Genomic DNA, 13,408 nt, shown 5'->3' with positions numbered 1-13,408 from the left:
GATCGATAAGCTTATGAAAAATGCATGGCTCGATCGTAAGGTGCACGAAACAATGCATATTTCAAGGTGGTGCTTAGCCATTTGGAATAGCAGCTCATTTTCATACACAGCTTCATGAATAATGTAACATCCGAGCAACAACATCTGCATAACGCCAGTTGCCTAAAATAATAATCACTTGATAAAAGTTGAGACCATTCTGTTATACTACTAAACAGCATGTAGAAGATACATATATATAGGTGATTTTGCGTCAGTATGTTTTTTTATCTAGATTGTGCATATGAGGCTGGTAACAGCACAATACACATCAGCATGACTAAAGCCGTGGTGTTGTTTTAATGCCAGAGGCGTCCAATAGACAAGTATTCATGAAAACGTCCAACACAGACTATCGCAAACATGCAACAGCAGTGGTGCACCCTTACAAAAATATTTTTCATTTCTAAATAGAAACACGAACTTGCAAGGTTGAACTTTCTTCGTATAATTAATTCATGCATGTGTGTAGACACTACGAAAACGTGCAACCTTACGTGTTATATATTTACTCAAGATTAAACAATACAAAGAATATTAGCCTTTGCGTGTTTTTACTTTTCATTAAATAAACAATTCTTTGTTCACTTTCGCTTAAGTTGTTTCGTTCAAATAAAATGTTCTTTGTTGACTAGTTTCGGACAGTAACTTGTTTTTATATTTGACATCTTGTCATTCTAGTTAGCATTCAAAATGTCCCAACCGCACTACGGCGGGTATGCGTTGTACTTGTATACCCATAATCCGGCTTAGAGATTCTGTTCGCGGCCTGCGAGCGCTTTTATTACTCAGAATCCAACAAGAGAGCATTGAACTTTATCATCATCGGGATAAGTGTTATTATTATTGAAATTAAAACTAAACGCTCATGATCATACCAGAAGCCAATTGGTCAATTTGTAATCTCGGATTTTAATAAAAGAATCGTTGGTAAGTTTTGGCATTCTTCAAATCGCTCAACAATCGTCTTTTTCGGTGAAAAGGGCGAAAAGTACGACTGTCGCCTTTTTTTCGTTTCATTTTGTTTTATTATATTTTCTGTGATTGTGAAAATTAAACAAAACATTAGGCAGAAAACACACAATTTTTTGTCAAAAAATACCATTTGCTTAGTTTCACACGACGTCATATTTCTATGAGTTGAAAAACGAGTTAACCAGAATAAATTTGCTGCTGTTTTGGTTTTAATGCAAGATATTGAGCAATGTCAGCCACGCCATGTTGTTAAGGCTGTAATTAAATTTGTTTTCAGTCGCTGCGAGCAACTGCATTTATCCGACCGGTACTCAGTTTAAATAATGCAGCATTCGATAATTGCCAGGTACACACGATGTACATGCTGGTTATATTATGTTAGTTCCTTCTGCTAATTCCAAACAAGAGCCAGACATGGTGGAAAAAGATTGTACATTTGTTCTTAGCCTTAAACACAAAAAAAACAATTATTTTTTATATTTTTTGTGGTATAGATGAGAAAATAAATTACATTTTATTTTAAGCGAAAAAGCAAAGAACATGTCATGCAGATTGAAAACTAAGCTAAACTAACGATGAGTGTATCGAATTATCTTTAACCAGTTTGGTGTTGCAAATCAAAATGATGCACTTGTATGTCCTTCATTGATAAAAACCGACGCCGCCGTGTTTGTAGATCATATTTCCATTATAATTGAATGAATTTTCGGTCCGATGCAGCCAGTAATTATGTTGAAATGTAAGAGAACCTGAGACGGACATTAACTAAGCACAAGTGGAAATCAGAACACGTTTTCGTCATTTTGGTTGTGAAATTTTGATATGCCCTGAAGACCATTCATGATAGCAGGCCTTCTCCGCGTGGAAGAAACATGCGCAGGTTCGGAGCGAGAGAATGAAAAGAAACACTTCGAAAAAAGAGTGAGGATAGGAGGAGAATGGAAGAAATTAAAAGAGAGATAAGTAGAAAAAAGGGAAAGAGAAGTGGGAGTATTAGGTTCGATGAGAAGGAAAAAATACGAGTCAGGACGGAAGAGACGAAACGTCAACACCGAACCAGTTCGTCTTTGACAAACTCCGGTCCGCATTATTCCGAGTTGGAGGATGAAAGATAATTCCTTGACATCCTAACACCGGAAGATTGTGGTAGTTTGAATTTGATCTTAGAGAAAAGTTCCAAGCATCTGAAAAAACGAAGACCTTTTCATCAATTGACGAAAACTTCATATTTCGAAAGTGCTGTCGTGTTATTGCATCATATAGGTAAGTTGAGACTATATTTATTAGGCAGTATTTACTTTCTTTTGTGGGAAACTTGTTTTCCCTGGTTTAGTCGTTCGTGCATATTTTCAGGTAATCAAAAACAAACCTTGGTTGCACGGCTAACTTCGTATATCTTGTCAGTTCACGTTGAACTGCTTGCTTCGGGCTAATTAAAATAACGCGAAGCATGATTTAATGTATGCACGAGTTATGATAAAATATCCCTAGTAATATCAACTTTATGGCGTAGTTATTCCCCTGTATACAATGCTACTATACGCGAACCATAGTGTGGGATTTTTGAACTTGTAACAGTATTTTAACACATACGGGTATGATTACCAAAAACGATCTGACCGTTTATAGAATGGCATCTCGTTGACCCAACTAGGGAGTGTGCGGGTAATATAAAGCGGTATGGGGAATAAGTAGAGCAACATGAAACGTAAATTGTTTGTCACAACCTATATTACCGCGTATAGTTACCTATACGTTCCTCACTTTCAAATGTTTCGAATGTCGCTCGGTTCAAGTCGTGACGTCACCGAATTTCGTTGATGGTTTTATTACTGTAGAATGTTTGTTACGTCATAATGTTTACGACCACGCACCAACGCACAGGTGGAAATGTGTGAATTGTGAAATTACTCCGCTGTGAATAATACCGTCTCGAATCGTTTACATTATCTGTGACGTAATTGGACACATCTGGCACGTAACATGATCTTGAACGGTCAAATTTGCACATAATTATAAATCCGCAAAACTCTCTTCAGCGGTTTGTTTGGAAAATCGTATGTCATATACCTATATATATACTTATTAGAAATTAGACGATACACTTCAGCTAAAGTAACATTCACCTTGGAAGCTCTTACTTCCATTTTCGGCGGTTTTGAAGCAATCAAATGAGCGAACTTATGGTTTAGTCATGCATGTTAATAACGCCGTCGGCAACTAATGACTTCATTCATAAAAATGCGAGATTCGTTATTGACGTAACTTAAAACCATAGTCGCGTTTAAAGGACATTATACGTGGTAAATACAGATATTGTTTAATAACATATAACAACACCTGTACAAATGTCCGTGAACTGTATATAAACAGTCGGCTGGTATGGTGCATAAGCTTTGATATTATTTATATCGCTATAAATTTGTACACGTTAGACGCAAACATCAGTCAATGGAAATTTAAAACTAAATGTTATTGTTTATATATCGCATATAAACCCGAATCAAGTGTCTCCTACTTGCACTCGTCGGAATTCAGTCGTGTTGGAAACGTTCTTTTATTAGCAATTATTGGATACCCTGCTCGTACAATTATCACACTAATTAGTTCTAATTAACGCGGATGGTCGGTTTTAATGTGCCCTGTGTCTACAACCGCCTAGAACCAAGTTGAAGGTCGTACCAGCAGCGATTTCCGGTAGTATAAAAATCGGTTGAAGTGGTGAACGCCTTTAAAAAGATATAAATTGGCAAATTAGAAACGAAGCTGTATTTTACAATATAAACAGCGAATGTACATTCTGGTTTTCAGTCTAACTTTAATTATAGTTGGAAAAAGTTAAAGGGGCATACCAACCAAAAATGAAAATTTGTATATGGATAGATATGCTCAAATGTTACCTAAACGTACCATTAAAGTTTGCCAAAACGATACGGCTTCTAAAAAAATCGCGTTAAAAAAAAAAAAAAAAAAATCGGCTGTTTCGACAATGCATGGGATTTCCCATAAGAAAAAAATCACTCAACTTCGATCGTTTCTCGAAAAATTATTTTCTCGAAAAAAAAATTTTTTTTAATCGAAAATTAAAACATAATAAAGTCTATGTTTTACATTTTTTTATATAGTTTTGAAGAAGAAGCATTCATATACCGAATCAGAAGTAAAATTTGAATTTTCTTTAGTATTTTAGAAACTAGAAACGATCAAAGTTGAGTGAATTTTTTTCTTATGGGAAATCCCGCATTGCGCAACGGCCAATTTTTTTTTACTTCAGCGGTCGAATTTGCGGTTTTTAAACTCATTTTTTCAAAAGCTGTTTTGTATTTTAAAACTTTGATGGTAGCTTTAGATCACATTTGAGCATATCTATCAATACACAAATTTTGATTTTTCGTTGGTATGCCCCCTTTCAATCTTGAACATCAATTTATTGATTAAATAAGCCATCGTTCCACATTTATGCTAGCAGAACCTCTATATTTAGTTAGATTATAAAAGTGTAAATGCTGATGCATTCGTAAATATTTTCGTTGTAAAATTTCTAGCTGTTTTCTAAACACAACTAATCGAAACTATAATCGGTGCGGCGTTCGTTATTTTAAAAATGATATGGACGCACTCAACCAATCTTTAATTTATTACATTTACCTCAATAAGGTATATTTGTACACCAATTATACAAATAAAATTAAGTCCCCTTTAGCATTAAAATGTTATACATGCCTATACATGCTTGTACATTTGAATTGTAGCTAAAATTATAATTATAGATGTTACCCAGTTTTGACTGATGTATTTTCAAACGCTATTATGTGCACGAAGTACTTGCGTAACCGCATGTAACTTCATCAAGGTGTATCTTTGTTTTGTTTGATAATTGCGCGTTTATAACGTGTTTTGATTTTAACAACTGCCTTTGAAAGTTTGAATGATTATTTTCCAAACATGGCAAAATGGTTATCTGAATAACACATCTATAGTCAAACATGAATCATTCATACAAAAGCCCGTTTACCTGACTGACACTTAAATATTTGTCTTGGCTTTGGGAAATTTAAAACAGTAGTTCTTTAATGGTTTAATTTTGGACGGTGTATGTTATCCTGCTTACTAAAGGATAATCAAAGTACCGAACCTTAAAAAAATTCGCTAACTTGTCCTGTTTTAATGACAATCACCCGCCAGCATACGTATTTAAAGAACTTTACTCAGCCTAAAAGTTTCAATTTAAGTAAAATGACGTATGTAATGGGCGTCCGTTTTCTTACTTAAATAAAGAATTTGATTTTAAACAATATCATCATAATATCTGGGCGTACCCGGAAAATATTTTATTAATCCATCCCACGCGGGCTGCATGAGGTGTTGGGCATGTAAGCGGATTAAATCTACGTGTAAAATGTCTATCTACTGCTTATAGTCTAGCTATAGGTGTTTCGGATGTATAGATCAAAATATTGCATCATCTGCACTTAAAGTAAGATAAACTGTATCGTTGCATGGACTTTATAAGAGCAACATTTATATCGAGCATAATTATAGGGAATAAAAAGTGGACACGTAACCCATAACTTTAATTTTAAATAAGCGCTTGTTTCATTGTTTGGAGACTTGCATTTATTTAAAGTCTAGAAAAGCCCAAGTAAGATGCAAGGCATAAAAGTCGCGTACTTTAACAAATTATGCTTTTAATTGAATTAAAGCAAATGGTTTTTATCCGACTATTTTTTTATGACTAAAAGTATAAAACCCCGAGTGTTAAATACAAAACGAATCGTAATAGTTTAATAATTAGTAAACTTAAAAAGATTTTTTCCAAACGCACTGAAATCCAATTTTATATCAATTAAGGGCGGAACTGTACAGGCTTGGGTTAATACTATTATGTTTAAACTTTTAAAACGGTATCGGTTCTAATTCGAGCAGTAATAGCTACATGTGCTCGGTATGCCACGACGCGGTGTGAATATAATTGCGCTGGTCGACTCTGTGGACAGAGGGCGACCGTTGTCGCTATTTTAATTGGCTGTGAACTTGCAGAACCGGTGGGTTAAGCGCGGTCAGGACATCCGTACAGTACGTGGTGGCTTGGTGGGATGCTGCATGCTGGTATTGCGTGGTGTATAGGTTCGCATGAGAAACGAAATAAAAATTGAAGTAGCATACTTTTTAAAATTATATTTTTGTCAAAGATTTTGATTGATATATTAGCTGTGAATATCAAGCTGGCTAATACAAGGGAATATTTTCAATGCCTTTTGTTATAAAGTTGAAAACACGCGAGTTTAGCCCTTCGTACGGAACAGCTGCGTTCTTTTGTCTCGCGCTTGAAATTTTCGAAGAAATCCTTTAGTGTTCAAAGTGAAATAATTAGTTTAATTATGACAGCCACCTACGCTGTGTTGTTTCAGATGTTAAATGGACACGCATGAGTCACGTTTAATTATAAGGTGATCACGCACCGAACGCATGCGCCTGAACGTATAACCTTCTGATTGGTTATGCGACAGACAATGCGGTTTATTACATAAAGTTCCAACACGCCGACTATTTCTCACAAAACCTGTTTTGTTCGAAGTCATGTTCATTTTTAAAATTTTATTTTATTTGGTCTAATGGTAATAAACAAAAAAATATCTCAAAATGTATTAAACATTGGTGTATTATGTATACGACTATAGGTAATAGTTTAAATATAAGCTGCGTTTACTTTTAAACATCCTATGGTTAACTGAATTATTTTTTCCACTTTTACAAGTATTAGAAATTTAGAATAACCGAAACTTCAACATATTGTAACAAGTGGGGTTCAATACAGGTCAAGTTTCAAAAATTCATTCTATAAAAAAATTAAATAAAAGACCTGCAAATATTCTCGCCTTAATGTTGAACCCTGCTAAACTATAGAAGCTTAACTATGACCTGTACTTATTTGTTTTTGTTGTTACCAAATCAATTAACGCATTAACGCATTGACAGTCGTATCCCACCCTTTGGCAAAATCACTGATTAAACAAGCACCTTTTTTCAAGTGGTTCTGTTGCGCTACTATCAGAAATAGGACACTGCGTGTGATATGAAGTTAAACTTGTGTGGTATGATTGAATAAGAAAAGTTTCAATATAGCCTGCACATTAAGTGTTTCCAGTTATTCTTCACCTACTGAATATGTAGTTGGGTGGAGGAGATGGGACACCTTTACCACATAATAACGAAATTTAAACAATTCACAGCGGCATATGGGAGTCGTGAGGATATAGTTTTATAATTCTTTGAATGTTCTTTGCTTACGAGTATATAGGATGAGAAAATAGAGCTTAAAGGTGAACCACCTTCCTCCACCCTACTGTATAGTTTTAACATTGTAAAATTGAATTTAAAAATGGTTAGAATGCTGTGGATTTGCGGCCGGTTCATGGTTAACTTTTTGTTTAGTTTTTCATCTTCTGAACTTTGTTTACATATATACATGTTCCACAATTGTTTAGGGAAAGTGAATGTAACTGACCACCAGTGTTTTGCGTGATCTGTGAGAACACATTCTAACATGGTCCAAACACTACAATTAGCTTTCTTTATCTCACAACTATGACATTTTTTGCAAACTCTCTCCGGAGAAGAACCCTTTGTACGCGGTAATCGGTTGTTTGTTTATTGCTCTTTTATGCGCGAAAGCAATTCGCACGACGAAATTTTAAGAGCCGCCGGGACAAACACGAAAGGAAAGAAAAGTACTTGAATGGCTTCTGTGGTGTCGTGAGAACGTAAGAGATCTTTCGGTAGATGCCTTTAGTACAACAGCATGGTACAGGCTGCTATTAGTGGTTTTTGAGTAACCAGACAAAGTAAATTGCAGACATATGTGTCAAACCCAGAGTGATTTCAAGTTTCTTATAGAGTATAGAAGGGATTTATGGCGCCTTTAGTGATAGATATACAATGTCAAAACTCGACACGGGCTAGCGCTAATAAGCAGTACATTTTGAGCCTAGAGCGATGCATGAATATTCGATTTTCTGAATCAACGTATCGCGTTCGAACAAGAAACAAAATGGATATAATTCCTTGTCGATAAAAAACTACAGATCGAAAATACAATTTGTTCACACTGTCAATGTAAATTTAAAAACCAGTCATGTCTAAAAGCCACCCTAAGAACGAATTAAGTAAAATTTGTGAAAGATAATACCTAAAATATACCTAGTTTATTGGTAAAATTAAAGTCGCACAATTTGCACTATAGAAAGATCGAATTCAAATTCAAATTCAAAGTACAAGATTAAAATTGAACAGTTAACCTTAAAAAAAAAAGTAAGAACCTTACGACTACACTACTTGCACTAAAGAAACTAAAATGACAGACGCAAATTTTCTCTAAACAAAAACGAAAGAATGTTGATTGCAATTAAAATGGAACGCATGAGGCGCGTATGCTGCTTTCAACACGCCTTAAAACAGCAGTACAACGCATGGTCGATTTTTATTATAACGCAATTTTTAATATAGTTATTGTCGGGGTGTAATAATTAAAACTTTTATGTGAACTCTTTTTAAACTATTATTTCACATACATGCATATCATACAGGCTTAATTTTCTACCAACGTAAATTTATTTTTTCAAAATGAAATCGGATTTTCTTCATAAGTTAAGTTCGTCTGCCTTCGATTGACATGTAATTATTCGGATGCCGCGATTCTTTGACGTCACCGTAGTGACGTAGTTCGGACGATCGATTAGACTTCTGTCTCGAATTGTTGCGATAAACAATATTTAATATTAATCTTGTGAACATTATTGTGATTAATACTTAAATGCTGATGTATCCACCATTCATATATAGTTTATTATTATATAACCAGGACCTTTAACGTTTTAGGTTTGTGTTTAACATAGGTGGTTCATTGACAACATTTATTAATAACTTTTATAAGTTCTAATTTATTTTGCCGACTTTGTGACGATTTTTGTAAAATCTACAGATAATATACAGTACTAAAATAAATCATAATATAATTTTTTAACCAATTTGCATTATACTATTTCTATAATCATGATGCCAGATATCGGCTGGCCTATTAATGTCATGATAGTCGTGACTTTTCAGGTAACAAACCCCGTCATAGTTGTAAACAAATAATTACAACCAATTTCTAATTGGGTAATCGAAGCTGGCACTGACCACGTGGGCCGCGCCGAAAATTAAAATAATCGTTACAGCGCGTAGTTGGTAGTTATGTATTACGTACAATCGCCTGTTTGCGAAATCCATGTAATTACACCGGTGGTCTGACCCGTTTAGTGAATACAGAGAACACTCTGAATGTTTAATGCGTAGGCTTTAAACGTGCAATTAAAACGACGTGTCCATTGCTCGAAAAAATCCATTTTGTTTCACTGAAACGGCGTTGCTATAACTCATCTTGTTTAAAAATATCAACACACTGTAGAAAGAAGTCGGCTTCTTCATGACCGCTCGTCTTGCCCAGGGCGGCACAGGCGGAGAAAATTCCGTCGTTCGACGTTGCTGGGTCGTAAAGCGGGTGCTTGCGTCACCGCCGTCTCGAGGTTTATTAGCCGAGCTTATTTTATGTTTATCCCCACGAAAACCAGCCGTACTTGTTGCGTTGAGTTGCCTGTGCAGGTATAACTTAAGTAGGTTGTATTCGTAGAAAGGTTTAATGCAGGAAAGAGTTTAGAAATCTTAGACATTATATAGTATAAATATAGTAAGAAATCTGGGACCGTCACCGCAACAAATTATTATTTGGTGTTTAAGCCAGGCGACGATACTTGTAAAATGTAGTTGTAGACGTGTAATTTTCGTTATCGTAAGCTTTACTGTAGAATTATACAAGTTGCCAATATTTGATATGTTTACCACGATAAGGGAACGAATAGCTCTGGTTTTGCTTTAGGCGCTTACATCGTTTGAGACAAATTAAGTTGGACCCTAACATGCATTACAGGTTTTAAAATATCCGACTTTCACCGTAACTAATACAATAAAGCGTGCGAAATTGTAAATTGCGCTTATATAACCTCGCAAAGATTAAAATGTAACTGTATATCCACGCTCTAACATTATGACGATAAGTCGTATTTAATCCGGATTTGCGAGTACATGGCGTACATCTGCTGACAAAACAATTGCTGCTTGTTCTAATTTGACGATGTCACGATTACATAATTTGCGCAGTTGCAAATGCATGTCAATGTAATTATTTTTAATTATATTTTAGTGCAGCCTTATACAATAGGCAGACTTCATTGTTTAACAACCTTATTTTTATTTTGCAGATAGCTAACAGAAAGTAAACAAGATAGTCACGTGATAGGCTATTCCGCAAGGAGTGCTAAAGAACCACGAAGACATCCGTTGAACTTTGACTGGAATGTTCTGCATTGACACTGTAACTTTAACTATAACCAAACAAACCGAAGTTTTCCACTCTTGTATATTTACTGACAAACTTTTCTACAAGCGATGAGCTTAAAGAGCGTACGAAAAGCCGTGCGCAGCTTTCTTGGCGTGAAAAAGAAGCCGACTGAAGCAAAGACGTCAAACACTCTCCCAGTATCCTCTACTTCCAACCTCCGTGAGAACAGGAGACGATTCGGGAGTGAGAGCTTTCTTGCTGAGCCACAGCAACGGGGCAGTCAGAGGTCACTTCCTCGCAGATCCCACTCCAGTGTGGAGGGTTTCAGACCGTCTACGTTGCCACGGGCAACGAGGGAGAGGATTGAAGAATGGAACAGGAATGCGTGTCCTGAAAACGCAAGCAGCCGGGAAGGCTCCATAGGACGAAGGACAGTTTCTGGATCTTCAAGAAGATCAGGATCAATGCTCCGATCTTCGCAATCAATGAGCGCATTTGATTCCCGGTACAGATCCGGAAGAGTAGATGCGGATCAGTGGCAGGATGAACTTCCAGTAAATCCGAGGGATTCAAAACGGAACTCTGGTTCGTTTTTGTACATAAATGAGGGAATCACGGACAGTGGTAGTATTGACCAAGTTTCTTCGACTCGTAGTCTTCCTTCCCCAGCGCCCTTAAACCGGGAAGTGTTGAGGCGTGATGCAAGGTCTCTTCCAATGAGAGGTTCTTCTTTCTCAACCTCCAGACCGAACGATCCCAGGAGTCGTACCATCAGTCACACGTCCATGGCAAGCGAACGGCTCGTAAGCTGCATGGAGAAGCTTGAGAAAATGAGCCGGCAGCTGAACGAGGCCACCAAAACATCAAAAAGTATAGAACAATTCCGACAAGTCTCGGAGACGCTCGGACCAGCAGTATTACCCCGATCCCACTCTCAGGTAAGAAACGACATTTTAATCTAAATGTAATAAGACTTAATTGTGCTAATAATTTGTTTTCTAAAGTTTAAAATGTTTTGATGGCTATATATCGGCCGTTATGTAATTTATATGGAATATAAACGAGTTATGTTAGTTCAACGACTTCTGTATTATCAAAACCGCCATATTTAAACAGTATTTTTATTAACCAGGAATGTTTACCATCCACCGAATCAAAGAAGCCGCAACCAAAGCGAGAAACTCTTCCCCCGTCATTCCCATCTGTGATAACCCGAGGAGAAGTTCCCGAAACGGAGACTTTGGGTTCAAGCAACAAAATCAACCCCCCTTCCCGCCCAAGGGGTTCGAACACTTTACCTTCAAGAAGGCCCCCTGTTGACTGGAACTTTGATGCCAGAAATCCGCGCTTAGTGGACAAACATCAGCAGCATTTGCGCTCAGACAGTTTGAGCAGCGGTTACTCCAGCGCCAGCGGGGGAAGCCCGAGTTCTAGGAATCGGCCGAGCCGTGACGAGGACGAAAGGTCAATGATGTCGGTTGAAGGGTCGTTCTCAAGTCAAGGTTACCCTCGGCAGACGTTAATGTACCCATCAGAACCTCATTACCAGGATGAAGGGGTCTATGGATACGGTTCGTACGGTTATCCATCTTCCAGCATATATGAAGACGAGATGCAGCAACAAAATGGATGGTTCTATCTTCCCGCCCATCAGCAGGCCAAAGCATATCCGTATTATCCAACAGGCGAAATGAATCATTTCCAAAACTTTCACCAAAGCCAGCAATACCCTCAAATAACAGCTTATCCAATGCAATATCCTATTCAATACCCAGCAATGGATCTGTCAAGGCTTGCGCCCCAACCTTACCCACTGCAACATTACCCAGCAGTCGACTACAATGGGCAATGGGGGTCTCATAAATACGGTGGACTCAGTGATAGTTTTCTGGACCCGGCTGCTCCCGAGTCTCCGTTAGCTGCTGCGATATCAAGCACTCGCGTTCCGTCTCAAGACTTCTCCTACGAAGGGTCGGACAGCGCAAAGTCAGACTGGAAGAAATACGGATCGTTTCGGTATCGTAACGGCGAAAAAACCGTCCTGCCAAGCGACTCACGTCGAAGGAAAACCGTTCGATTCTCGCAGACTGTTAAACAGAGAATCGAGACGGATGCAAGTGAGATGAAAGACTCGACCTCAATGATGAAGGGATCGCACGAAGAAGAGGAAGAAGAACAATACGATGCTCCCACAGCTTGGAAGACTGCTGTTTCTGATAGTGCAGTAGCAGAATGCAGCAGAAACTCTCTTGCAGAACCGATATATGAATTCCCATCAGGTCATATAGAAAACTCGTGTATGTGTTCTGATTGTATATTAGCCAGGCAAAGTTGCCAGTTGCAGGCTACGACGTCGTACGCCTATTATTGATTCGTAAAATCTTGGTGCGTTTGTGAGGTGTGCCGTACAGCTGATGCATTAAAAGTCAATAGCGCATTTAGTAGACTTTTGCTTAAGGCAAAGCGTTCAAATCCAATTCCGCATATCGTTTGTGGTATTGTGTATTCCCTAAACACAAAATAGCATCAACGCCCTTGAGCGATATCCAAATTCTAGCACACATACGTTTCATTGTAATCGTCTATACTGCTGTATTTGTTATTCAAAACTGTCGTTATTTAATTTTGTCGCTTCGTATTATTTAATCCTTGTTTCATGCGCAATTTTCATAGCACTTGCTAAAAGAGATTATATATCTTTCTATATCACCGTGCAATGTGTTGTCGTTTGTTGTTGACTCTAAAATCCAAAAACGTGAAGTGGTTTCTTCCGTAATTGAACTATATCGCCCACGTTGTAATAACCCTTACTAACCCATCTGATTATCATAGCTTCTCGCTCTTCCGTTGTACCAGCACCTAATTATGACGAAAGGAACTCTCAAAATAAAACAGGACTGTGTCATACGTTTCTGGTTCTTATTGCCACGGCCATGCGTTGTCCAGTAGTTAGGTTCCGCGAACCGGTATACGGTCACCTTGAGTCTATTTCGAACTGTAATTAAAGTTAGGAGA

General features: G+C 37.4%; 1 protein-coding gene across 1 annotated transcript; it reads left to right on the top strand.

The window, feature by feature from the left end:
* The first annotated feature begins 2,054 nt into the window (after positions 1-2,054).
* On the top strand, positions 2,055-13,300 carry LOC100176283. Its single transcript, XM_009859821.3, has 3 exons — positions 2,055-2,277; positions 10,314-11,331; positions 11,526-13,300. Exons 2-3 carry the CDS (start codon positions 10,501-10,503, stop codon positions 12,762-12,764), a joined length of 2,070 nt encoding a protein of 689 aa, XP_009858123.2. The 5' UTR covers positions 2,055-2,277; positions 10,314-10,500; the 3' UTR covers positions 12,765-13,300.
* Positions 13,301-13,408: the final 108 nt, after the last annotated feature.

The sequence above is a fragment of the Ciona intestinalis genome, chromosome 3 (assembly GCF_000224145.3).
Source record: "Ciona intestinalis chromosome 3, KH, whole genome shotgun sequence".
Classification (NCBI taxonomy): Eukaryota; Metazoa; Chordata; class Ascidiacea; order Phlebobranchia; family Cionidae; genus Ciona; species Ciona intestinalis.
Note: the sequence above shows the minus strand (reverse complement) of the source record. Positions and strands in the feature narration are given on the sequence as shown.